This window comes from Zeus faber, assembly GCF_960531495.2.
Source record: "Zeus faber genome assembly, chromosome: 2".
In the NCBI taxonomy this organism is placed as follows: Eukaryota; Metazoa; Chordata; class Actinopteri; order Zeiformes; family Zeidae; genus Zeus; species Zeus faber.
In genome coordinates, this window is record NC_137189.1 from 29,986,558 (window position 1) to 30,014,326 (window position 27,769).

Here is a 27,769-nt window from a genome sequence, read left to right on the forward strand (position 1 = left end):
ACCAGAAAGGGAGTGTTCAGTTTCAGAATGTGTTTTTTCTTTTTTTAACGTTAGTTCCCCCGCCTTGTGTTAAGTGTGGCTAAATAAGGCCGGAAGTTTGTCATTTTGTGTTACACCTTTTTGGATAACATGTTCATTTTCATCCGTTGCCACCCTTGTTTTTGGCTCTTGTAATAACTTAATCGTAATCGTAAAGTAATTATGATTTATTATATGTTTAGGTTCATGTCAAAAGGTATAATAAAAAGCCAATTTTGTTTTTTGTTTTGATTAATAATATTAAGATTAAGATAAAGTGGTGTAAGTTAACAAGGAACTCCCTTTCACACACACACACACACACGCACGCACACACACACACACACACACACACACACACATTCTTGCAATTCATTACATTTCATCTATTTTACAGTACAGTTACTCCTCACTTAACGACCAAGTTCCATTCCCATTACCCGGTTGTTAAGTGAATTGGTTGATAAGCGAGGACCCGTGTTATTTCAGGGTAAGGGGGCGGGCGGTAAGACGTCACGATATATGCAGGACAGAACAGTGGCGCTATTGAAGTGTTATAAAATAAGCGTAAATTACTTTTAATACATTTTTGGGAATGCATATTCATGAGAGACCATATTTAAACAAAAATAAATAATTTCACTTTGACTTCAATAGTCTCTTCCTATAGTACTCTTTTATTTAAACACATACTTTTTATTAACAGTAACAACAAAATTGGCATTAATGCTGGCATGAACAACATTAGTTACAAGCATAATCATAATCAGATCATGTATTTAGTATAGACATGAGTCTTGTTTTTATGAGATAGGAACATTGGTCTGTTGGGAACATAATGTGGACCCCTAAAATACAAATGATACATTAAAATACAATGAGACAAAGCTAAAATCGTAGCTTCCTCCATTTATCACTCCCCAACGGATGGACAGCCCCTTTCAAGGTCAACCCTGCAATGCAATGCTGCTCATCAATGTCAAAGTTCACCAAGGTTGAACTCCAAAACACCAAGAACAAAAACTCACATAAACAGGACCTGCAGCGGTAATCGAACCCAGGAGGGATCCTGGCCTCCGCACTATGCTGGTGGTGTATGCGGGGGAAGGCAGGTTTGAGAGGAGCTGGGCTGCATTCAGGGTTCACAGTTAGATTATTCGCCAGTGGTCCACAGGTGTGTCTCTGTGCTGCGTGTGTCACCGTGACCGTGTGAATGTGCACGTTCCAAATAAAGCGACTACTGTCTGAATATGAGACTGTTTTCACTGCAAATTGCTCTAATATATTCAAACGACAGCTCTGAGAGCCCGACAGTGAAATGGTCCGGGGTGGCGGCGCTGGCAAGATGTTTTCTTCATAAACAATGTATGGATGTGAGGAAGTTGTCAAGAAAGAAAACAGGGAACGTAAACTATTAAATAGATTCTGTAATTCGGCGAATGTGAACCAGCTGTCGAATCGGAACATAGTTCCTCATCTTTGTTTTTTTGTTTTTTTTCCCTCAGATTTTATGCAGTGGCAAAACCTTCCAAGGCTCATTCAACCCCACAGGGCTGCCAAGGGCAACCACACACACACACACACATGACTGGACTCTAACCGGAGAAACTACAGCAACTGGGCCTTTTCGGTGCCATGCTCAAAGGCACTTAAACAGCCGTTGTTTGGGGTTAGCATTGATCCTTTGTTGGATTCCTTCCCAGCTAAGAATTTGCAAGGTTTGTTGAGTCAAACCAGTGAAAACATATACTTCCCTCAAATTGACACAGCCTCAAAATGCTTACACCCAGAAACTATTAAGGGTGACTAATGATAATGGTAATACTGTAAGGGTTAACTCCCAAAAATAAAAAAAATAAGGTTTAAGCTAAAAAAAGAAAATACCAGTGTTTTTCTTTAAGAGACAATTTTCTGAACAGCAGACTACCAACAAAAAAGAGAAAAAAAGCAAAAGCGCCAGTATCGTGCAGCCAATGTGAGACTCAGCACTGGAAGCCGTTTGCATGCGAAGAATGCAGCTCCTGATCCAGGTCAAATAAGGATCTCCATTCTCGTGTTGTAAACTGGTGTGTACGTGCAGTAGGTCGAGAGTCTTTCTTTCTCGGGGCCCCATCCCAAAACTTTCTACCTACCAAAGACATACACACACACTCAGACACACACACACACACACACACACACACACACACACACACAAACACACACACCATCACCCCACATCGCCAATCCTTCCAAGAAAAACATAAAGTCGGCAGTAGGTGTGTTTTTCCCCCTTTTGTTTTTGCTCTCTCTCTCTCTCTCTCTCTCTCTCTCTCTCGCTCTCTCTCTCTCTCTCTCTCTCTCTCTCTCTCACTCCCCCCCCCCTCTCTCTCTCTGTCTCTCTCTCTTTCCCTCTGCTGCTTCCCCCTCTTCACACAGAGCTGAAGTACCGCCCACCTGCAGATAAAACCCCTGCCCACACCATGTGCTACTGTTTCGGTCTCTCTGCTCACACCGCCCAGCCACCGCTCAGCGACCGAGGTAAGCCATGCGTCACCGCCGCTGCACTGCGATGAATGCTGTGATTTTGGGAAGGTTTGTTGTCGGTGCTTTGGCTGTTGAGTTTGGTTCTTAGGCTGTAAAGGTCAGTGCACAAGGGACAAGCAAACTATTGTATGGATGTTCTACATGTCCGAGAGAGGTTTTATGGCATGGGTGGTTGTCTTTGTCTAATTGGAATGCAGTGATTTGAATCAACATTTCTGCTGTTGTAAAGGAAATCACAAGCCAGCATTGTTTTTGAAGCTCCCAATAGTTGTGGTTCAAGAAGTTTGTTAAGACAATTTGGCGAAAGTGCAATGCCCTGTCGTACTGTCAGTACACCCAAAGCAAGACCAAGTTCAGACCAAGTCTTTGGAGTGCTGAGAACAAGTTAAGACCAAGTCCTTTTAGTGCTGAGACCAAGTTTAGACCAAGTCTTTGGGGTGCTGAGGCCAAATTCAGACAAAGTTTTTGGGGTGCTGCGACCAAGTTCAGACCAAGTCTTTTTAGTGCTGAGACCAAGTTCAGACCAAGTCTTTGGGGTGCTGAGACCAAGTTCAGACCAAATCTTTGGGGTGCTGAAACCAAGTTAAGACCAAGTCTTTGTGGTGCTGAGACCAAGTTCAGACCAAGTCTTTGGGGTGCTGGGACCAAGTTCAGACCAAATTTTTGGGGTGCTGAGACCAAGTTAAGACCAAGTCTTTGGGGTGCTGAGACCAAGTTCAGACCAAGTCTTTGTGGTGCTGAGACCAAGTTCAGACCAAGTTTTTGGGGTGCTGGGACCAAGTTCAGACCAAATCTTTGGGGTGCTGAGACCAAGTTAAGACCAAGTCTTTGGGGTGCTGAGACCAAGTTCAGACCAAATCTTTTGGGTCCTGAGACCAAGTTAAGACCAAGTCTTTGGGGTGCTGAGACCAAGTTAAGAACAAGTCTTTGTGGTGCTGAGACCAAGTTCAGACCAAGTTTTTGGGGTGCTGGGACCAAGTTCAGACCAAATCTTTGGGGTGCTGAGACCAAGTTAAGACCAAGTCTTTGGGGTGCTGAGACCAAGTTCAGACCAAGTCTTTGTGGTGCTGAGACCAAGTTCAGACCAGGTTTTTGGGGTGCTGGGACCAAGTTCAGACCAAATCTTTGGGGTGCTGAGACCAAGTTAAGACCAAGTCTTTGGGGTGCTGAGACCAAGTTCAGACCAAGTCTTTGTGGTGCTGAGACCAAGTTCAGACCAAGTCTTTGGGGTGCTGAGACCGTCTTGGGGGTGCTGAGAACAAGCTCAGAACAAGATTTTTGGGGGCAATCAAGCTAAGGCTGAGAACAAGGTTCATCAAATCTGTGTCCAACTCCAAGACCGAAGAGCGGAACGTCCCACTCAAAATCTTCAGACTGTCATATTGAAGTCATATTGAAAACTATCACTGCTATTCTTTGTTTACCATCCCAGTTAAGGTCAAGGTTTGATTTCCCTTAAATGTTTATTTCAGCTTGGCTTTGTCTCAGCCATGGAGGTTATATATTGTCCCAGTTTGTTTGACAAATTGAATGAAACAGAATGTCTTATGAGTAAAGTTGCATTGGAGGTATGTGTACTTCTTTGTCCATCTGAGGCAGAAATAATTAAAACAAAAACAACAATAATAATAATTAAAATTAGTATTTGGATCAAATTCGTCCCAAAATAATTTGAATAAAATACAGTTTTAGTTGACACATCCTGAAATATCCTTTTGGCAGTCCCCACCGTCCCAGACCAAATCACGTTTGTAAATTCACTGTATAAAGAGATCGACCACATATCAGTTTAAATCAGTCAAAAAGGAGTTCTTCTACAGTGCATATTAACTGCTGATAATTTTAAGGGAATTGAGGGAAATAATATATTTACAATATAGGTTACCTATGGGCTGTCCCCGCTCTAATCTTCCTATGCACAATCTTATTTATGCTTAAAAAAAAGTAAACAATGAATAAAATTGTTATTAATTAGCAAAAAAATAAAGTCCATTTCTCCCTGTCCTACATAAAACAGATATGGACAGGGTTAGAATTTAGCTATCTATCTGCTATTGAGAAAAAAACAATTATATTTATATTTATTTATATTTATAAGTCAAGATTTGAGATGGGAGTTGAACACAGCAGCCGACCTGCCGTCCAGCTGCGGAGACCATATAATTTCCTGCTAAAACTCATTACAATTTTTCAAGTTTGTCTATTGGTTCATACATTTTTAGGTTGTTTTGTTCATGAGTGTCATGCATTTGCTCTAGAGCCTTGTCCCTTCATTTTAAAATCCCCGTATCCGTTCATATTTTCATGATTTCACGTTAGCCTTGAATACGTCTCAGGTGAAAACTGACCTCTGGAGCCAAATGGGTCCTTTGCGTGGCATGGGATTTAGGAAATTCGCTGCTGTGACTAAAAGCCAGCTAAGGACATCAGCAAAAACGTCCTTCCCTTGGATCTGGATTGGGTCTTATTTACTGCACGTCAACGCCATGCTGAGAAAAAAACAAACAAAAAAAAAAAAAACACAAGACGAGTGCGAGCTGCAGATGTTTGAGGGGATCAAGGTTCCACGACGCTGCGAGCGCTGGGATGTCTGATGTAGGAAGAGGTGAGGGACCATGTGTCCATAGTTACCCAAATCTCAGCCTCTTCCCAACTGCTTGTGTGTGTGTGTGTGTGTGTGTGTGTGTGTGTGTGTGTGTGTGTGTGTGTGTGTGTGTGTGTGTGTGTGTGTGTGTGTGTGTGTGTGTGTGTGTGTATGTTTGGGGTGCCGGTCCGGGGCCTGAGGGCTGATTCGCGCTTCCTCTCTGTTCTGCTTTTCGCCCTGAGCCGCTGCCAAGCTGAAGCTGCTCCCTGTTCCCGGTCCTCACGTAACTTCTGCTGTCGTACCAAAATAGTAAACCCTCCAAAAATGTCAATACATGGAACGGTTTCACAGACACAGATTAGGCTTTACCTTAGATTAAATCCCACTTTTAATCCGGACTATCTGAAATCGCCCTTTCTCAGTCATGGTTTAAAATAGTCTCAGGCTGGAACTAATAATAATAATAATAATAATAATAATAACAAATAATAATTTGTATAACACCTTTCATACACAACATGTAACTCAAAGTGATTTAAATTAAAAGAAGGTCTTGGTTTAAAAAAAAGTCTTGGTTTCACAAATCAGATTCCCAGAAGGAAGATTAGAGCTGTTCTGGGTCTAAGTGAAGGCTCAAATTAAATGTTTGGATTAATGGGCGTGGCCTCCAGGTGGACCAGGTTGGTCTGGACTAAGACCAGCACCAAGACCAGACAGAAGGAGCTGACTAGTCCTTCAGTACCTTTGTAGGACTTCCCCGTCTAGAACTGATTCATCTTCAATCATGATTTGCAAGGCAGTTTTGTTTGTTTGCGTGGAGTTGTTGTGATTGAAAATGGGAGGTGTTTTCTTCATTTCTGTAAATTTGTCCCAAAAAAAGAATGTTATCAACGCGCTTGTCAACAATCTTTCTTCTTCTTTTTTTTCTTTTTTTTTTTTTCGTTTTTTGCGCTGGGAATTCTGGCAAAATGTCAAATTGTGATTATCTGAGGCAGACAGTTCCGTGGGAAAAAAATCTTTTATTATGGTTTCCAACAATTTGACCAGTAATTCATTTTAATTTCTCCTTTTTTTTTTTTTTAATCTTTCTCCACATATCACTCCAGGAGTCATTTTAGGGGGGGAGAGGGTGAAATAACATAACTTATTTCAAGGTTTCTTGTGTGCTTATTCTCCCTCTGAAAAGCTAATTTGAAAAGCAGTTTTTTTTTTTACTCTTGCTTGGAAATGTAGTGATTCAAATTCTCAAGCATCACATTTTTATCAATTTCCATAATGTCACCTCAAGAAATGATTTGATGGGATATAACAGCAATTGTTGCTCTTTGATTAGAATGGCCATTGTGAATCAAATGTTATTCTGGGAAAATATGAAATTGGGGTCATTTGAGGGAAACAATGGAAAGACAGATTGTTTTTTTGTCAATTGCAAAATTCCAATTTCTAGAGAGAATAATTGGTACTTTTGCAGTTGGCACTCCACAGCCACACATAGTTTCTCCCCATTTTAAGCCAGGAGCCTATTACTGGGGGGGATTTTAAGGTTTTTGTTTGCTTACTGTTTGCTCCAACTTCCAACAGCATGAAATCCTGTGTTTTTCAGCAGGAGAAGTGTTTCTGTGAGCCGCGGGTTCTGCTGTGGCGGGATTGGCATTCAGCAGCATGCAGCGCTGTGTTGTTGATTTCAAGGGACGACGTGTAAATGGAAGGTTGCTAGTTTGACTCCCACACGCAGCGGTGAAAATGTACAAAAGTATGCAGAAAGACAAACATCAAAGTAAGACAGGAAGACAGGAATAAATGCAACCCCTGACTTTGTCTGGAGAGACACTTTTTCTGAACAAACAGCTGAATAACAGTTCATCTATTCTGTATAATTCTATTCTTGGAGACCTAGTTAAAGTGGCAATCCGCCAGATTGTCTGCTCCAAGTCCCAGAATTGAATTAAGGTTTCATCCATATCGACAGTTCAATGACCACAACTGGCTATGCTGCTTTATCCCATTCACCGCTGCGGCATTTCACTTCCTGGTGGGGGACCCCGCCACCCACCAATGTAAACAGCATAAAGAGGAGCACAGGCATTAAGTAAATACATTGTCTTTTAAAAAGTGACAGCTAAAAGAAGTATCAATTATGGGATTTCTTTTAACGAAATAATGTTATGTATATCCACTTTAAAGAATTTGAAATCATAGTTCAATCATGGTTTGAAGAGTTTAGACATACAGTATTAGACACACTGTATATTACATTTACTGAGATTGGATAGTTGTGTGGGTTGGCACTTTTTGTTCACACGTACGCTTTTTATGTATTGACTTACATATACTGTATATTATCACCACAATTACTTTGGAGAGGAAGCTTTGGTAATTACCATAAATATTTCCATAATTCCATAACGAGAAGAGTAGTGTTGTGGTGTCCTAAAATTCCTCCTTTACCAACCTGGTGCTATCTTGCTGTTTTGGATTTACTCTCATTACTGTTAGTTTATTTATTTATCATTTAAATTGACATCTGGGCTGAATCGTAATCAGTCCACCATCAGACTTCCAAACTTATATTTGTTGTTTGTTGGCTTGTGTAGTCTGTGTCTTTATTGTTTCGTTCGCTTGATCTCGTCTCAGGTTTCATCCTGTTTCGACCCCTGTTTTAAGGTCCCAAAAAATCACTGGGACAAATTCATGTCCTTTAATTTTTTTTCTCCTTTTGTTGTATGTTGGAGCCGGCACCACACACTTTATGATTGCAATTCACATTTAGGCCAATAAGGAACAGACTGAGGCTGAATAAGAATATTTCTTGCTTTACTTTCTGAACTGACATTATTGGTGGAAATGCAGATATTCCACATTGCATTTTAGGAAAGAGTTTGATGTGAATGATGATGATGATGATGATGACGATGACGATGATGATGATGATGCATTTCAAACCTTTTTTTCATGGACACATTTTTTTGTTCAATAATACTGTCTCATGAAATCAAATATGGATTAATCAGTCTTAGAAATGTCCTGCAACCCCTGTGCATAGCAAGTGAGCCCGCACAGGGTCGCGGGCCCTAGGTTGAGAATGGCTGCTCTATCTTATTCAGTTTTTCCTCATGATATTTAGTCTGAATGTTCCCCCCACTGCCGTTTGGAAAATCAACTGACGTTTCTCTGTCTATTTTGTGTTATTGACGCCATGACGCCGAAATGACTGAAGGAAGGATTTTTCCACAGCTAAGACGCTATATTTGAGAATGTAAACGTGAAATACGACTTAAATTCATGGCTGAGTACCTTTTATCTGCAGACTCCACCAGTCTGAAGACCACATTTTATTTATCTGTCTGTTTTCCTAATTTGCTGCACTTGTAAAGTTCATCTCAGAAAGTAAATATGAAACAAATTCAATAACAAGGATAATAATGTGCTTATCAGAATCATAATAATTATAATAATGGTTGGTTCATTGTAGTGCAGACATATGAGTAGCATGAAAAAGAGTCCTTCACAGTCTAAAAAATAACAAAAGAAATCCAATATAAAGAATTTACAAAATGTGCTTCATGCAGCAGATAAAGATAAATCACAGAAGAAAGGGAGACGGGCGAAGTGGCGGTTAGGGTGCAGTATAAGGACGTGTACATGAAGAATAATGTATATACTGTATGTATATAATGTATAAAACAGTATGGCCACAACTAATTACAGATGGGTCCATCCCTTATTACAGTGTTATTACAATATATTACAATGTGTTATGCCAGGCTGGGTGTCGTGCACGCTCGCTCTAGCGCTGATTCCTCGTCTCAGCAGAAAATCCTCCCAGGAATCTATCACCATCTGTTCGACGGGGAATGCAGGATCAGGCCTTTTTCTCTCCTCTCTGAACGCCGTATTTCAACGCGTGGAACTGTGCAACACATCAGTCGTCCCCCGATGCTCGTTCGTTTGCTGAGTCAACACCTGCTTTACGATCCGCGCTATGGGAGTTGAGTCGCAAAAAGAAAACAACCCCCAAGACCACGCCAATGATGGGCTGTTTTAGAGAAAGTCTGAATCCCTCTAATGACGGGTTCCGAAAATCATTTCCGGGCTTCGGCTGGGAAAAAGGCGTCATCAAAGTTGAAGCATCGGCGATAATTCAAGAAGGGGAATCGACGAGCCCTCGGGTTAGTTTCACACGGACTCCGTAGACGCATCGGACAGTCGGATGAACTGCATCTTGGTTTTGCATCACAGAACATTTCAGGGAAAATGGGAGTTTTGTCAGCTGCACATTTGCCATGTTCCTGAATTGCAGTTTAAAACCCCCTTCATATAATTGGTGAAAAGTGCGAAAAAATATTACACACTTTTATATAGATTTATTGATAGTGAATATGTGACATCCAGGGTTAACGTAAATCATTGTTAAGTCTTTATTTTATATACAGTACGTGACTTATTTACATAGATTTGAGCCAAATTCTGATCAGCCCAATTCGGACCCAATCTTGTCGCATGAGTTGCAAATCCTGCACTGCGGAGGGGCGGGGCTTGTCGCAGAGGAGGCGGGGCTTATCGGGCAGGTATTATCCAAGCGCGTCACCGCTTTTCGCGTGCAAAATCCAACACTCCAACTGAATGAATGGACACCAACTTTGTTCTTGTTGTTTGTTGGATTTGATGAAATCAGACATAATGCACAACCATTTGACTTTCTAACTCCATTTCTAGGTGTGGGAGACCTTTGTTTTTTTGTTGTTGTTTTTTGGGGGGGATTTTTGTCTTCACCCCTCCTGCTGTACTGGAATGGGGGGAAACTATTCACTCTGAGGGATGTCGGTGTTGACCTTTTTTTTCGGGCGAAATCTGTGAACATTTTGTTCAACTCTGTGTGGGGCAACCGAAACGGCAACTGAAATTCCCCTGGCACTGAGCGGCGAGCGTCTGGTAGAAACTCTCAATATCGCTCTGAGTTCAAAAAAACAAAAATACTTGGAAAATTTTGAGGAGGCTTGCACATATTTGTTCTGCTTTGCGAGATAGTCGATGTGTCAGGGCCGCTTGTCACGCGAAAACGAGCTCCTAAAAATACTGTTTTCTCAACTTTATACACACACACACACACACACACACACACACACACACACACACACACACACGCACTCATCCCTGTTTCCAATGGATTTTTTCCTAAACACACAAACAAGCACTGGCTGGGACTGCGTGAGACCTTTAAGTGCTTCTTAGTTCTGAATTGCTGTTAAACGCCGTGTGCCGACACAGGATACTGTGTTTTGACAGAACTCAAGGCTAATAGGAAAATAATTCCCCCTCCCAGTCAGAACCTCCGCCTCAAATCAAAATTGCGGTCGGACATTTGGGGACTTGTGGTTCTGTAGGAGAGGGAAAATCTATCAACGATTCGGTTTTTGCAGAGGTCAGAGAGACTGTGCGTGTGTGTGTGTGTGTGTGTGTGTGTGTGTGTGTGTGTGTGTGTGTGTGTGTGTGTGTGTGTGTGTGTGTGTGTGTGTGTGTGTCTGTGCATATAGTGCGTCAGTGCAATGTTGGGGTTCCCCAGAAGAAGAAGAAGAAGAAGAAGAAGAAGAAGAAGAAGATCATGTGTCCCATGATGATCCCAAATTGGCCTCGTGCGCGCTCCGGAAGCCGGTAAAGGAGAGTTCAGGCAGGTGTGAAGGAATGCTGAAACGGGGGGATTGTGGCTTTGGAATAACGATTGTTTCAATGTGTATGAAACCTGGAAATCTAGAAACTAAATAAAGATTATGAAGCTCCCTATGGTTGGCATTTTCAGCGTAAATCAATTTCAATTCTCACTTGGAGTTATATTGTCTTTCTCTTTTTATTGATGGTAATGGTGCCCTTCAACTGGTTCCAATTTTAAAGATTTTGATCAACGTTAAAGGTCAAAAGGTGTTAGGTGTTCCCACACATACACACACACACACACACACACACACACACACACACACACACACAAACACTCACCATTATATACACAGGTGTGCACCCAGATGTGCAGTTGGCCCCAAAACTAGTTCTGTCAGTTGATCATTGCATTCCTCTGTGTGTGTGTGTGTGTGTGTGTGTGTGTGTGTGTGTGTGTGTGTGTGTGTGTGTTTGTGTGTCTGTGTGTGCATGCGTGCGTGCGTGTGTGCGTGCGTGCGTGCGTGCATGTGTGTGTGTGTGGCATTAGGGGAAGAAAGAGCAAGAAAAAGAGAGGTATCCTAGCAGAATGAATTTACCCTACGTTGTTTTATATTATTCATTCTCCAATTTTAAAGTCCCATGTTTTTCAAATGTAGCAGTTTTATTTAATGTATTATTATGATTAATATTATTAATATTATTTATTTTATTTTTAGTTTTTTTTTGTTTTTTTTTAATTTGTTTATTTTTTTATTATTATACATTTTTGTGTGTATTTGTTTTGCACATGCCCTAACCTGGCTGTCTGGAATCCTACTGTACTCCAGCTGGGCTGGGTGGTGTCAGTGGGCGGGGTTATGCAAATGAGGCACAGAGGCGATTGGGCTGCGATTCAGCATCCAACAAACATCTGGTAAACGCAAATGGAAAAAAACTCCAATCCAATGAAAACAAGCGAAAGTAAACAACCTGTTTACGTCAGATGCTGTTGCTAATGTCTTGATCATCTGTAAGAGCTGCCTGTTGACATTTCATCCATTTACAGTCAATATTTACAGTAAATATTGGGTTATTACAATCAGATTTCTGATGTTTTTTTTCCTCCCACCTCTTATTCCAGGACTGCAACTGATTTGAGAATCCAACGAATCCCACACTTTTCCTGAAGCCTAATGAACTGTCCTCTAAATTCCAGAACTGATATTATGATATATTAGAGGTTATTAGAGATATGTGAGCGGTATAGTATCAGAGATATTATTACAGGGATTATGTATTATATTATGTCTGTGTCTCTAAGGTCGATCAAGAGTCTCTGTACCCTTACCTTCACTGTTTTCCCTGGAAACTATCTTGTCTGGGAATGTGTGTGTAGATAGATAGACAGACAGATAGATAGACAGATAGATAGATAGATAGATAGATAGATAGATAGATAGATAGATAGATAGATAGACAGACAGATAGATAGACAGATAGATAGACAGATAGATAGATAGATAGATAGATAGATAGACAGATAGATAGACAGATAGATAGACAGATAGATAGATAGATAGATAGATAGATAGATAGATAGATAGATAGATAGATAGATAGATAGATAGATAGATAGATAGACAGATAGATAGACAGATAGATAGATAGATAGATAGATAGATAGATAGATAGATAGATAGATAGATAGATAGATAGATAGATAGTTAGATAGATAGATCACATCAGAACATCAAAAACAAGAGGCTTTAATTATAGTAGTAAAGTCATGAAAAAAATGTGGCAATGTACTGTATAATAAGCCAAAAAATCCAAAAAAATAGAGAGAAATGGCGATATACAAAGACTATATATTATATAAAATAATAAATAAATAAAATAAAGGAATTGTTCTTGCTCAAGGACACGCCAGCACGCTACCAGGAGGAGCGGGAGACCGAACCGGCAACCTTGCGACCACTAGGCGACCCGCTCTACCTCCTGAGCCACTGTACTTTCATACGCAGTATATATATAATCTGTAGGTGCACTGTCTGTGTCCGCCGTGCCTGTTACACGCTACCTGCTCTGCCTCCTGTGTTCGCTGCCCGAGAGCAGCAAACAAACCGCTCCGATCTGGTTCAAACACTGGACGACGAAAAGTCCCAAAAAGGACCCCCCCGCCCTCCTCACCAACCCCCTAAGCCTCCCCCCAAAAAAACCCAACCACAAGCAATGAAGACTGGCAGCGGTGTGTGGGAGCAATGACACGCCTCCTCCACTCCCCATCGCTTGTTTATCAAGCGTTCGAGTCGCTCCATCTGGAACCGGTCAGCAGTGGGTGGGGTGCGGTGGGCGGTGGGGGCGGGGGTGGGGGGTGGTGAATTTGGGGGAATTTGATTATTTTCAAAGCAGAGCTGGAGGTGATAAAAGACTTGCGGCCCGCGGCCGAGCCAAGGCCGGCTTTCGTGGTTGTAAGTGTTGGCGCGCGGCTTCAGAGGAGCCAAAGGAGAGGGGGAATCCTTTTCGGGGGGTTTGAACATGGAGAAGACGTTCGTTTCTTGGGTTGCGTGAGATTGTCATCGGGGTGCGTGTGCGCATGTGCGTGTGCGTGTGGGAGGGGGACGGGGGGGGCCGAGTAACTTCCGTCAAAAGATTTAATCAAGCCAGCGGTGGGAACGCCCACGAAGCTGAGAAAACAAGTGGCTCATTCTACGTCTTTCTTTGTTGTTGAGATCACGTGGACGCTGAGGCTACGATTCTGGATCCTGGAAGAAAAAAAAGTTAAAAATCGAATCTGTTGCTTTTTCGAGTCGGGATCGGAATGGGAATCAGTTCATTCAACCAAGTCCATTTTCATATGCCAGGAATTTGTTGTGATGAGCATTGCTGAAAAAAATTCAATAAAATTAAAAATTTGACTAAAAGTTTAATTGAAAAAAAACAATAAATTGAAATAAAATTTGATTTCATTAAATTAACATGAAGTTAAAAATACCCAAATATACAGACAAAATATGGCATAAATGGCCAGACATATAACAAAAAATATATAGAAGAATATCACAGTGTGATTCTATGCACAGGATAGATTATCGGTGTAGGTATATGAGGTATAAATTATTACGATGTACTTATAATATTACTACTACAGTCCAAGGCGTGAAGTCAGTCCCATTTGTGTGAAAGTCCCGCGTTTAATATATATAACCGAACTTATATCCCGGCACCCGTACTGTGACCGATAAAGCATCTTGAACCTAGAATCCCACTGCGCTGGTGTGATTCCCCAAAAGTCTGGTCACGCTAATAAAAAAAAAAAAAAAAAACCTCTTATTCCTCTGTAAATCACTTCATCCTCACAGAGTGCCGTGCACGCCGTTGATCAGAGCGCTGCAGAGCTCTCTGACAGCTCTGTTTCTAAACTCGTCGGCGGCTCTTCCCACGTAGCCGTCGGCAGCAGATTGATAGGGAGGAATTGGCCTCCGCCGACTTTTTCCAAAACCCCCAAATTTTCGCAGAAACCACCTCACGAGCTGTCCATGTCCTCTCTTTGTCTATATCAACCGCTCCCTCTGGAAAAAAGTCGTCACACTGTGATTGGAAAGGTTTCTATTAGCGTGGGATTGGTCAAATTTCCTGTTCTGTGGAGGTATTTCACTTTTGATGCCAAGATTTCTTCGTTTTTGTTTTTTTCCTGGACAATTAAGAAAAGGAGAACAGACGAGCAGGGCCGACCTCCGGGATGCCAGTGCCAAGGTGGTCTGAGCGAGTCCACACTATTTACAACTCCATCTCCAACATTTGTGTATTTGAAACCGAAGCCGAGTTGGCAGAGAGACGCTCCTGGCTTTTGGCAGCAAAACTCAAAATAAAGATCACACAGAAAGCCCGAGGATTGGATTCGGTGACGGAGATAATGAACAGACCGAGGAGTGGAAATGGATACGGCCATGCCAGCGCTGGGCTCATTTCCATGTTTAGTGTGTATATATATATATATATTTTCCTTTTTTTGGGTGATATCTATTTTGGCAAGTCTCTCCACAGCTTTTGTCGCCTTCACCTGGCTTCTTGTCTCGTCCTTCCCTTGCTCCCTCCAGGCCAATAAAGTAAATTTAGGCCAATAAAATGCCTGCTATACAAAAATATGATTAATGTTATTATGATTCTTATTAATAATAATAAATAATAATAAAAAATAGATTTAAAAATGTTTTCTGCCATCTTGGAAATTTTCCAAATGACACCGTATTTGGCACACGTGTTCCGTGGACATGCCCGAACATAGTTCCCAAACGCTAAGAGGTTGGGCAAAGGGCGTCTCAGATATTAGCCAATGAAATTCTGATTTGATGTTGCAATATCTAATCTATAATATACGATGTATCCACCTATCAAATCCATAAGAAGTCCCCGTCACAGTGTCGTAGGACCATGAAACTTGGCAGATGCCCCAGGAACAGGCCGCTCAGGGACTGCACCAGCTTTGCCATTGATGGCTCAAAAGAAATGTGTTTTTATTTCATTTTAAGAAGGAAAAATCAGCGTACAGTTGACGGGCGCTCAGATGGCCGCAAAGTTACGACATGCAGGTCTGGCTGTTGAGTTTGCATTTCTGCCTCGTGACCGACGAAGAAGCATCCCCCTTCTCAAGGTGCGGCGCCCAGACGGCGTCCGTCGGACTAAGCCTCTCGGTTGGAGATGGACGGCCGGTTTGGAACGTGCGCTCGTCGCAGAACTTGCGGAACTTCTCGTCCTTTATCAACCTGAAACGCTGAGCCGGGGGTGGGCGGCGAGCCGGGTCACGATCTCGCGTCCAACTTCCCAAATGAGCCCTGTGATTCATAGTGGAGCTTGTCTGCTAAACGGATGGGGGGCTCGGGGGTTTGTCTGCTTTCCCTCAGCGAGCCGTGTGGATTGACAGATCCTTGGAGGTCTCAGCGAACATGTGTTTCCAAGCCCCGAGCCGCTCCGGCCTCTTTTGTTTGAACGGCGTATTGTTGTACGACAGGTTTTTTTTTTTGTTGTTGTTGTTTGTTTTTTGTTTTTTTTCACCAGAAACACTGATTTTCTGGGTTTTTGCTTTTTTTTTTTTCCGGGGGGTTTGGAGGGAGCGTTTTCTTTCTCTGTGAACCTCGTTATGAAACCATCAGATTCCGGTTCTGATCGTTCACCATGTACTGTGTGTTCACCAGTGGTGGAAAGTAACTCAGCGGCCGTACTTAAGTATGTTTTCTATCGGGCTGCGGAAGACTTTCTGTTTTCACCCTTCTGCATTTCAAAGCAAATCTCGTATACGTTTTGCTCTGCTACATATCTAAAACAGTCACGTTACTTTAGTTTTAAAACAAAAATCGCAATTGATATATACAAATCCTGATCCCATCCCATAAGATAGAGCAAAAATCATATCCTTGAAAATAATCTCATCCCATAGGATTTAACAAGCATATAATAACAAAAAAAAGTATATACAGTATTGTATTTTATTCCAAATTGCTACATTTTTTAAATGCTTTTTTAAAAATGCTCTATTAAAATTGTTAATTATATTCTTCATTTAAAAAGGGGAGAGAATTATTTTATTTCCAACCTTAACCAAATCAAAGCAATATTTGCAACATCAAAGACAAATTATTTATAGATTTAAGGCAAATTCCCACTCTCAAAGCTCATGGGGAGCAACCATTTAGCATGATTCATATGATTATAACTATTATTATCGTATTATATATTATTTATAAATATCTATTTTTCCTGGTGGAGTGTGTCCCCAGATCCCCCAAATAGAGGCTCAGTCCCCAAATGTACATGCCTTCCTCAGATAGAAGCTGCAGCCTCTGTCCATGGTGCTGGATCTATACACAGACAGGCAGTATATGCAGTATATACGTAATACAGTTTTTAAAGTCACAAGCTGGACTCTTATTTCAATTAAAGTATCCAAAAATATTTTATTTCCTAGAAGGTGACAGATTTCATAGATTCAATATCCAATCCTCTTTATTTATCACATGCAAGTGTGGTGCAGTGAAATGATAAAAGGGCAAACTCCAACCCAAAATGATCAAAAATAATATCATATAATCTAAATCAGAAAGAAAAGTATGAACTAAAAAAGCAAACAGATTTTAAAAAAGGAATTAAACAAGTCAAAATATATGCATGTACTGTATATTCAAATGGAATAATAACATGCATGGTGTGCAATGTGTGATACTACTTTCAACAACACATTTCTCTCTATCTATCTATCTATCTATCTATCTATCTGTCTATCTATCTATCTATCTATCTATCTATCTATCTATCTGTCTATCTGTCTATCTATCTATCTATCTATCTATCTATCTATCTATCTATCTATCTATCTATCTATCTATCTATCTATCTATCTATCTATCTATCTATCTATCTATCTATCTATCTATCTATCTATCTATCTATCCATCCACCTGTGAACCCCCATTTCATTTTCAACATGTAGAATGGATGCACTGAGATCAAGAGTGAATTTTAGGGATGATACATTTAAAAGGATAGAGAAGAATGATAAGGAGAAAAGGGAAAGAGGAATGAGCGAATGGATGAAAGGGAGATGATGAAAAGGATCAATGGCAATTTTTCTTTCTCAAACAGCAACGTTTAAAAATGTTATTTTCGCTGGTCTTCACTTGTCTATATTTCTATTTTTTTTTTTTTTTAACGGCGACACAGTGTTGTGTTTTAATTTTAGGTTATAGTCTTCACTTTTTATTTTCCATTTGTGTTGCAATGTAAATGTACAGTATGTTTCCCATGTTAATACAGCCACACTACTTATGCTAATAAAAAAAAATATAGTAAATATATAATAAAAGAAAAGAAAATAATTATATTCAATAAAATCAGAACAGAATGAGATAAGGCAACACTTTACCAATACCTGTGAAGGGGATTCAGGAGATGTTGAGGAGTTTGATCTGTCCATTACTTAAAGCGTTGAGTTGAGCGCCCTCTGCTGGAGGACGTAGGGAGCGCCACTGGCCAAGTCCACAAAGATGCAGCAGAAAGAAAAGTGCTTTAAGTAGCACTGTGTAACATTCTGTCACTGTGTAACATCCCTTTGCTGTGTAACATTATGTCACTGTGTAACATTCTGTCACTGTGTAACATCCCTTTGCTGTGTAACATTATGTCACTGTGTAACATTCTGTCGCTGTGTAACATTCTGTCACTGTGTAACATCCCTTTGCTGTGTAACATTATGTCACTGTGTAACATTCTGTCACTGTGTAACATCCCTTTGCTGTGTAACATTCTGTCGCTGTGTAACATTCTGTCGCTGTGTAACATTCTGTCGCTGTATAACATTATGTCGCTGTGTAACATTCTGTCGCTGTGTAACATCCCTCGCTGTGTAACATTCTGTCGCTGTGTAACATTCTGTCGCTGTGTAACATTCTGTCGCTGTGTAACATCCCTCGCTGTGTAACATTCTGTCGCTGTGTAACATTCTGTCGCTGTGTAACATTCTGTCGCTGTGTAACATTCTGTCGCTGTGTAACATTCTGTCGCTGTGTAACATCCTGTCGCTGTGTAACATCCTGTCGCTGTGTAACATCCTGTCGCTGTGTAACATTCTGTCGCTGTGTAACATTCTGTCGCTGTGTAACATTCTGTCGCTGTGTAACATCCCTCGCTGTGTAACATTCTGTCGCTGTGTAACATTCTGTCGCTGTGTAACATTCTGTCGCTGTGTAACATCCCTCGCTGTGTAACATTCTGTCGCTGTGTAACATTCTGTCGCTGTGTAACATTCTGTCGCTGTGTAACATTCTGTCGCTGTGTAACATCCTGTCGCTGTGTAACATCCTGTCGCTGTGTAACATCCTGTCACTGTGTAACATTCTGTCGCTGTGTAACATTCTGTCGCTGTGTAACATCCCTCGCTGTGTAACATTCTGTCGCTGTGTAACATCCTGTCGCTGTGTAACATCCTGTCGCTGTGTAACATTCTGTCGCTGTGTAACATCCTGTCGCTGTGTAACATCCTGTCGCTGTGTAACATTCTGTCACTGTGTAACATTCTGTCGCTGTGTAACATCCCTCGCTGTGTAACATCCTGTCGCTGTGTGACATCCTGTCGCTGTGTAACATTCTGTCGCTGTGTAACATTCTGTCGCTGTATAACATTCTGTCGCTGTGTAACATTCTGTCGCTGTGTAACATTCTGTCGCTGTGTAACATTCTGTCGCTGTCTAACATTCTGTCGCTGTGTAACATTCTGTCGCTGTGTAACATCCCTCGCTGTGTAACATTCTGTCGCTGTGTAACATTCTGTCGCTGTGTAACATTCTGTCGCTGTGTAACATTCTGTCGCTGTGTAACATTCTGTCGCTGTGTAACATCCTGTCGCTGTGTAACATCCTGTCGCTGTGTAACATCCTGTCGCTGTGTAACATTCTGTCGCTGTGTAACATCCTGTCGCTGTGTAACATCCTGTCGCTGTGTAACATCCTGTCGCTGTGTAACATTCTGTCGCTGTGTAACATTCTGTCGCTGTGTAACATCCCTCGCTGTGTAACATCCTGTCGCTGTGTAACATCCTGTCGCTGTGTAACATTCTGTCGCTGTGTAACATCCTGTCGCTGTGTAACATCCCTCGCTGTGTAACATTCTGTCGCTGTGTAACATCCTGTCGCTGTGTAACATTCTGTCGCTGTGTAACATCCTGTCGCTGTGTAACATCCTGTCGCTGTGTAACATCCTGTCGCTGTGTAACATTCTGTCACTGTGTAACATTCTGTCGCTGTGTAACATCCCTCGCTGTGTAACATCCTGTCGCTGTGTGACATCCTGTCGCTGTGTAACATCCTGTCGCTGTGTAACATCCTGTCGCTGTGTAACATCCTGTCGCTGTGTAACATTCTGTCGCTGTGTAACATCCCTCGCTGTGTAACATTCTGTCGCTGTGTAACATTCTGTCGCTGTGTAACATCCCTCGCTGTGTAACATCCTGTCGCTGTGTAACATTCTGTCGCTGTGTAACATCCCTCGCTGTGTAACATCCTGTCGCTGTGTAACATCCTGTCGCTGTGTAACATTCTGTCGCTCTTTACACTGTGAGCATGCAACATCAATTTATCAATAACTAATAATTCCCTTTTACCACTTCCCTTTCCCCCGATGAACAGTATCAGTCAGTGGCTGTCCACGCCTGGACACTTTCTTTCATCCACTGTCTTATCTTCAGTAATTCCTTATTTATTTATCCACAACTACCTTGGCACATTCTACCTCATCTTACATGCTGCCTACTTGTTGCATATTTTAAATCATTGTATTTATTTTATTTATTTTTATGTTTTGTGTGTGTGATTTTATGTAAAATTGTATGACATTTATCCTGACCTGTCGCTCATTCTCACCAACGTAAATCTGTGTGCTGACATATGGTAAATATGTTGTGATTGGACCCCAGGGGTAGACTCATACCAAATACTTACTTACTTAAATACATACTTATTAAAAAAAAAACGTATCCGTCAGTTATGTCCAAATGATGCCTAACTACCAGCATGTGTCGTGCTGCTGAGTAACAATAAAGTAAACAGTAATCAGTGCTTATTTTTTTAGCTTTTACATCAAGCTCAGGACTCAGAGTCTCCCCCCCTTCAGAGAGCACTGCGTTCCATAAATCCAAACATGAATCAGTTGTAAATCTCCCGTTCTGGCGTCCTGGTATCTGCGTCTGAGCTGAAGGCCCTGACCCCGGCTGCTCTCCATCTGAAGGACGAAGCGTTGCTCTCTGGGGCCAAAGAAAACCGGTCGATCTTTTTTAACTCTGGACAAAAAAAGCACGGTGTGTTTATTTGAGCTTTGAGAGGCTAGCCAGCTGTCAAATCATCCCCGACACAAACACGGTCCCAGAAGTATTTAATATTTTGCCAAAAAAGGTGATATGTAGAGCTTCTGACGCGATGCTGCGTTCAAAAACCTCAGATTTTTCACCGAGGTACCGTGTCTCAGACAGTCTTAACCGGTGCACGGCTGAACTTCAATTAAAACACACAGTAAATGATTTGTGTAATTGTATTGATTTTAAATCACATTGAAAACCCTCTCTCCGAGTCGGGAAAACTCTATTTTATTTGGAAAACCGAGAAAGGTGAACTCCACTGTTTTTTCTACACACCGGTCCAGCTGCGCTCAAAAGCCGCAGTACTGATAGTCGTCAAACCTGGACTAGATTAAAATTCAAAATCCAATTTTAGATTTGTGAAACCTTTATTCTTTTTGTGATTTGTGGGATTTCATTGTATTTAATGTTGCTGGATTGTATTATTTCATCCTGTGGGAATCCCCCCAGTCTGCAGCGTTACTTCAGCCTTAGGATGAGAGTGTTTATTATTTGGACATCAGGCATATTTATATAAAGTACATGCAGTTTTCTACACGTCACAGTACAAAAGGAAAACATAAAAGAAAATTAAAACAAATGTAAAAAAAAAAAAAATGGTGTAATATTGCAATTATGCATTGCAGTAATCACTCATATCTGACTGAATACAGAATTTATCTGGCAACTTGAATTGCAAATAAAGTTCTGTGGAAGAAAAGGACTGTCCTTCGACTGTCAATTTATGTTGACTTGATGTATTTTAATTTTGTTTACTGTCGAGAGGAATTTGTAACACATTTAAATGTAATCGCCATAGTGGAACAATGTGAAATGCAAAACAAATGAAGTACATTTTCAATGGTGATCTGCGTAAAAAGTGCCAAAACAAAAAAGCTCAACTTTCATCGGATTATTTTCACGTCACTCGCTCTCCATGGAAAGCAGCGTTGTGGTTTGCACCAGGAGAAACGCAGTGAGCTGCACCCTGATCTCCCTCTCCTTCTTTTTCTCTCGTCTGCAGTAGAAAATGGCGGCGACCGTCCTGCACTACTCCCAGCTCCTCCTGCCGGCGCTGCAGCTGCTCCACCTGCTCCATCCGGCCCGCGGCGGGGTGTACTACGGCCCCAAGCAGCCGCCTCCACCCGTGCCGCAGTACAACGAGGGCTTCCCTCTCCAGCAGCCCCTGGGGAACGACATGCCGCAGATGCAGTTCGGCAAAGAGACGCCGATGCCGCAGTTCGGGAAGGAGCTTCCCCAGCTGCCGCTGCACATGGGCAAAGTGAGGCCGCTGGGAGAGGGCAAAGGTCAGACTCATCGATTATCGATCGTGCTCAAGTGGGCGGGAGTAGCTCTGGAGGTAGAGTGGCCGTCTGGCAACCAGGTGGTTGGTGGTTTGGTCCTCGGTTCCTCCTGGCTCATTTGCCGAGGTGTCCATGAGCAAGACACCCAACCCCTAAGAGCTCCCAAAGAGCTGGCTGTCTCCTTGCATGGCTGACGCTGCCGTCGCTGTGTGAATGGGTGTATGTGAGGCACCTTACATTTAGAGTGGCCTTAGTGTCTATATACTAATACAGTCCATTTTATTGATAATTCAACTCACCAGAGAATCAATGATGTTCTCAACTCGATAGTATTCATTTTCTTAAATGAACATGGGCTTTTTATCATCAACTTCCACGGCTCTGTGAAAACTGTGGAATACTCTTATAATACTCTTTGTGGATTCAGATTGGCCGATTGCGATAATCAGCGGTCAGTTATTTCTGAGTAATGACCGCTGATCTGTTAATAATGACCGTTGCCACGGGAATCCACTTCTCCCCCTGGTTTCACGTCCCTCATTCCGCGGCGTCATAGTGATGTTGTTATTTAGTAAGTAGCCATCTGACAAGTGGGATAATGTGAAGCCAGCCAGTCATTATCACAAAATAACACCTTCTCACAGTGCTACAAGACCCTGATCATCCTGTCTGGGTTATTTTGCGATAAGGACCATGGAGCTGCACAGTATCCCTGACGTATCGCGTGTTGTTAGAGGAGCACGGAGGCAGTTCAACCATTTTCTAAGACATGTCATTATATGCACTGTATTAAAGCCAATAATCCCTAACATTCTTTCTGGATGATGTTATCTAAGCAAGGTGTGTTGTGTTGCCATTGGTGTAAACACACACAGCAGCCAGGGAGTTCTGGACAAACCAGCCAGTCAACTTTTCCAAAGACCTTTCCAACAACTGCAAAGGGCTCGGGACATACTTAGCCTGAAAGCAAATTCTCCTTGTTGTGATTCATTGTCTATGAACATTATGAAAAAAAACCCAAAAAAAAAACCCATTGCACGCATAGACGCCCACGCATAAACCTAACCAGCGATAAATCGAAGTTATAAAGCGTTGCTTCATGATATATTGTCTTTTTTGTAATAATATGCAAGTTGGGTTAAGAAAGGAACCCATACTAAGGTAATATGGGGATGGGTTGTTATCACCAAACTTGTTCATTTTGGTAAACAATGTTAATTTTCCTCCCTCTAGTGCTTTTTTTTTTGCCATTGCCTTGTATCCTATCAACAGACAGAAAATTGCCGTTGAAATTTGCAGTATTTTGTGAATCCCCTCTTTCGTCCATGTACACCTACATTCCCACTCTTTTTCAAAATATAGTTTAAACTTTAGTGGTTTGAGCCAGAACTGGGAAAAAAAAGTTGAAAACCTCATATATTTGATTCCCTAATGTCCTATCGTTTCCAGCAAAGTAGTTTCATATGGTTCTTCAAAGCATGAGCGAGTTTCATAACCCAAGACACAATGAGATATACTACCCTATCCATTCCAAACCAAATAAATGTACCCTTGAGAACGAGTGAGCTCATTAGATGTTGTGTTGCTTCATGATATTTACCTTTTCGTTCTCATTATCCATATTTCTCATTCTCAGGAGAGACTTTCCCCAGAGGTGCAAAAGGTCCTGCTCCTTCTTTACCACATGGAAATGCTTTCAGAGAGGGACCTCCAGGAGTTCAAGGCCCTCCGGGACCACAAGGCCCCCCTGGGATGCCAGGCCATGGGTTGCCGGGAATACCGGGAAAGCCAGGACCCCCTGGTCCTCAGGGTTACCCAGGATTAGCAAAACCAGGATTACCAGGACTGCCAGGGAAATCTGGAGGACTTGGATTACCAGGACCAAAAGGAGATATGGGCCCCAGGGGTGGTGAGGGATCAATAGGACTGCCTGGACCTCCAGGGGTACCAGGCCCCCCTGGTCTGCAAGGACTAGGAAAGCCAGGGGGCCAAGGGCTTCCAGGACAGTATGGGTCTCGAGGAGAACCTGGCCACAAGGGAATACCTGGGCTCCCTGGTTTGCCAGGGCCCAAGGGGGATAAAGGATTTGGTGTGCCTGGGCTGCCAGGCTTGAAAGGACCTAGTGGCCCGCCAGGCCCACCTGGCCAAATGGGGCTACCTGGGATTGGTAAATCAGGCCTGAATGGACTTCCCGGCCAGCCAGGGTTACCAGGAAAACCTGGTCCTCCTGGAGAGCCAGGAATGGCAGGGCCACAAGGTGTAGGGGGTGAGCCTGGGCTGCAAGGTTTACCGGGCATTGGAAGACCTGGAATAGATGGCTTGCCAGGACAGCCAGGGCTCCTAGGAGGAAAAGGGGAACCAGGCCCACCTGGTTTGCCTGGGAGTGTAGGTTTACAGGGTTATGGCAAGTCAGGGTTTCCAGGTCCTCAAGGTCACAAGGGACACAGTGGATTTCCTGGTGTTCCGGGTCCAAAGGGTGACAAAGGTCAAGAAGGCCTTCAAGGGGTAATTGGTCCCTCTGGGCTCAGTGGTCCACCGGGCCAACCAGGCCCAATGGGACCTCCAGGAGGTCCCGGCTTTCATGGGCCAAAAGGGGATGTAGGTACCATGGGACCCAAAGGGCAGCCCGGTGAAAGGGGTGAACTCGGGCCTGCAGGACTTCCAGGACAGCCAGGTTTATCAGGGGTGGGTGGACTACCAGGATCCAGGGGATTGTCAGGACCCATGGGACCTAAAGGGGAGGCTGGTCACAGGGGATTACCTGGTCTCCCCGGTGCTTCAGGATTGCCCGGACAAAAAGGAGAGGGAGGACAACCTGGGGAGAGAGGTCTGCAGGGACCAAAGGGAATTCCAGGACTTACGGGACCAGGGGGACCTATCGGCCCTCCAGGGCGTCCGGGGCCAAAAGGCGAAATAGGCCCACCTGGTAAATCGGGCTATCCTGGTAACGGAAAACCTGGGATGCCAGGTAATGGCGGTCCACAAGGAAAACCTGGCCCCAGTGGCCTCCCAGGCCTCCCGGGACAACCGGGACATCCAGGACCACCAGGACCGCCAGGACCCTCTGCTGTATCTCCCGATCTCGGACAGATTCTTCCGGCGACAGGCCCTTACAATGGACAACCATATGGCTACAAGAAGCAAAAGAATGCAGGGGAAATTGGTGGAAATGCCATGGAGATGCCGGCATTCACAGCCAAGCTCACAAACCCGTTTCCTCCCGTCGGTTCGCCCATCGTCTTTGACAAGCTCCTGCACAACGGCAACCAGGACTACAACCCCCAAAGTGGCGTCTTTACCTGCACTGTCCCTGGGATCTATTATTTTGCCTACCATGTTCACTGCAAAGGGGGGAATGTGTGGGTGGCACTGATGAGGAACAATGAGCCTCTGATGTACACGTATGATGAGTACAAGAAGGGGTCGCTCGACCAGGCGTCGGGAAGCGCCGTGCTGCCTCTGCAACCAGGAGACACCGTGCATCTACAACTTCCATCCGACCAGGCTGCGGGACTTTACGCTGGGCAGTATGTCCACTCTACGTTTTCGGGGTATTTGCTGTATCCAATGTAAGAGGGGCATCTGAAAAACAGAGAGAAACAATCACATGTTATTAGCTATATATCATTTTGTTTCGCGTATCAACACAGCAGCAGCATTATAAGGATTGAACTACGTCAAGATCCAAGGTACAAAGGCTCTGTAAGCAGGGTTTAATTGGGCTGTGGAGGATTTAGTAACTGTATAGCAACAATGTGAATATCTCTGCAGCATACGAAAATTAATTTTACCAATAAAACAGAGACAAATCAATATGGTTTTATAATAGAATTTGTATATAAATATGTCAATACTCAATATGTAACCATTTATGTTGGTTATGAGGTGTGTGAAGCAAATGTCTGTTTAAACGTCTCAGCTTTGAGCGAGAAGAGGATATGAACTGAATGCTGAATTTTTGGGGATTATATGATGCCATGTTAGTCTCACAGGAAATGACATGTTTACTTTAAATACAAAATACGGCATGTTAAATAAAGCGCCAACAGCTCTTTGCATTACACACACATATACAGTATATCTCAGTACTTGTCATTGTCACTTTCAGTTCCTGTTAGATTTTTATAGATTGAATCATGCAATCATTACTACAAGATGAATCAACGGCCAGTGCATTAGATACATGAGGTGGAGATAACACGTTATCTACAACCACGTTGATCCTGATATAGAAGCAATTTGCTGTATCCATATTTTGTACTCGCACAGATGATAAGGATAACAGTGCACGCAACCTCTCTGTTTGCCGTCCAGTTGCATTCGTTTTGGCACATAAGAACCTTGGTGGAAAATAATATTTTTTTTTGTTTTAGCTTTTTTAGCATGGGCAATAACGATAGCTAATTGGCTTATATTTGATTTTCTTCGGTTCTCAGAAGGGTACAGTAAAAGGCTTGTCCGCTTGTTTGGCATAAACAATGTAAGTGACAGTCATTTTTTTGTATTTGGAAAATATGTTTCTTTTCAGGAGACATATATCAAATCAAAATTGGAATCGAATTATTTCTTTATCCGCGAGCTGATGACTTTACCGGTCACTTTGCAGTTCAAATATCCTGACCTTTTATCGGCACGGAGGGTTGGGTCTAGGTTCCTTTTCCACAAATCCTGTTTTTGTGTTTTGTGTAACAAAAAAAAAAAAAAAAAAAAAAAAAAAAAAAAAATCATCACCCAATTGGAAAGTACCTGTCAGGATTCTTATTTGTAATTTATTTGTTTGACTACTGAATACCTGGAATTCTGTTAAATTCTAAAAGGCTAAGCACTAGGCATAAGCAAATTGGAAACAATGCAGAAGTTTGTAGGTCTTGTGTTAGTTGTTTTGATATTTGTTTTGTTTTGATGTTATAAAAGATGGACAAATAAACACTTTATTTCCTTCTTTTTTCCGATTTGTTGTTCAGTCATTTTATCCCATTATGGCTAAACCTGCATCCATGAGGAAATGCTCTTGGGTGCACAGAGTTGAATAAACATACTGTATTTCAATTTGGAACACTAATTTAAAAACCCAGTGATATTGTAAATATCCTTTGTTTTAAAGAGTTAAAGTACAATATTTTTAGAGAGTAATCCAATACACTCTGCTGGCTGGAAGATATTCTTGGAAGGTTAAAATGCAGACGGCTGTAGGCAGTGATTGTCGTCATTTTTTCAAGTACGGAGGAGAAACAGGTAAATATTTGATTTATAACAGATTTTCCTTTTAAACAACAGATACGGGCAGAAAATTGTGTCACTAGAAACTGAATTTGAATCACATCATTTGAATTTGAATCGTTGAACTTCAATAATGTAATAAAAAAAACTGAATCTGAATGGCATCATTTCGAATCGAATATATTCGTCGGGACCCGAATTCCAAATCAAATGCATTTGCTCTGAAATAGTATTTGACCCTCAGCGAAAGATTTTTATTTATTTATTTTTTTTCAGTTTCACGAGAGCTGGAGAGCCTAAGGAATCATTTGAGATGCGGCTTGACACTGTATGTCAATCTTTCATATCGATTACAAGGTAATAAACATTATATTTGTGATCGTGCCTAATGAAAAATTATTAATATTTTGAGTGTAAAGGGATTTTGAACATTATGCCCATGCCTAATGAGGGCCATTCCCATGCTCAATTATGTGTGACATGATGCACCAAGTTGTGGGGTTTATACAATTAATTGCACAGCTTTGGTATACATTAAATATATATCTATATATATATCTATATATATATATATATAAAGATATATATTTATATATATATATATAT

The 27,769-nt window shown here is 42.0% G+C and overlaps 1 protein-coding gene across 1 annotated transcript; it reads left to right on the top strand.

Annotated features, from left to right (window-relative positions):
* The first annotated feature begins 2,502 nt into the window (after positions 1-2,502).
* Positions 2,503-26,888, top strand: LOC307244728 (uncharacterized protein). The gene is made up of 3 exons (XM_080020024.1): positions 2,503-2,538; positions 21,664-21,946; positions 23,580-26,888. Exons 2-3 carry the CDS (start codon positions 21,670-21,672, stop codon positions 25,514-25,516), a joined length of 2,214 nt encoding a protein of 737 aa, XP_079876150.1. The 5' UTR covers positions 2,503-2,538; positions 21,664-21,669; the 3' UTR covers positions 25,517-26,888.
* The last annotated feature ends 881 nt before the right edge of the window (positions 26,889-27,769 follow it).

Excerpts from the sequence above, each read along its gene's own strand:
- LOC307244728 (XM_080020024.1), top strand. The coding sequence starts at position 21,670 with ATGGCGGCGACCGTCCTGCACTACTCCCAGCTCCTCCTGCCGGCGCTG. Across the intron at positions 21,947-23,579 it reads GCCGCTGGGAGAGGGCAAAG|GAGAGACTTTCCCCAGAGGT; the intron begins GTCAGACTCATC and ends TCTCATTCTCAG.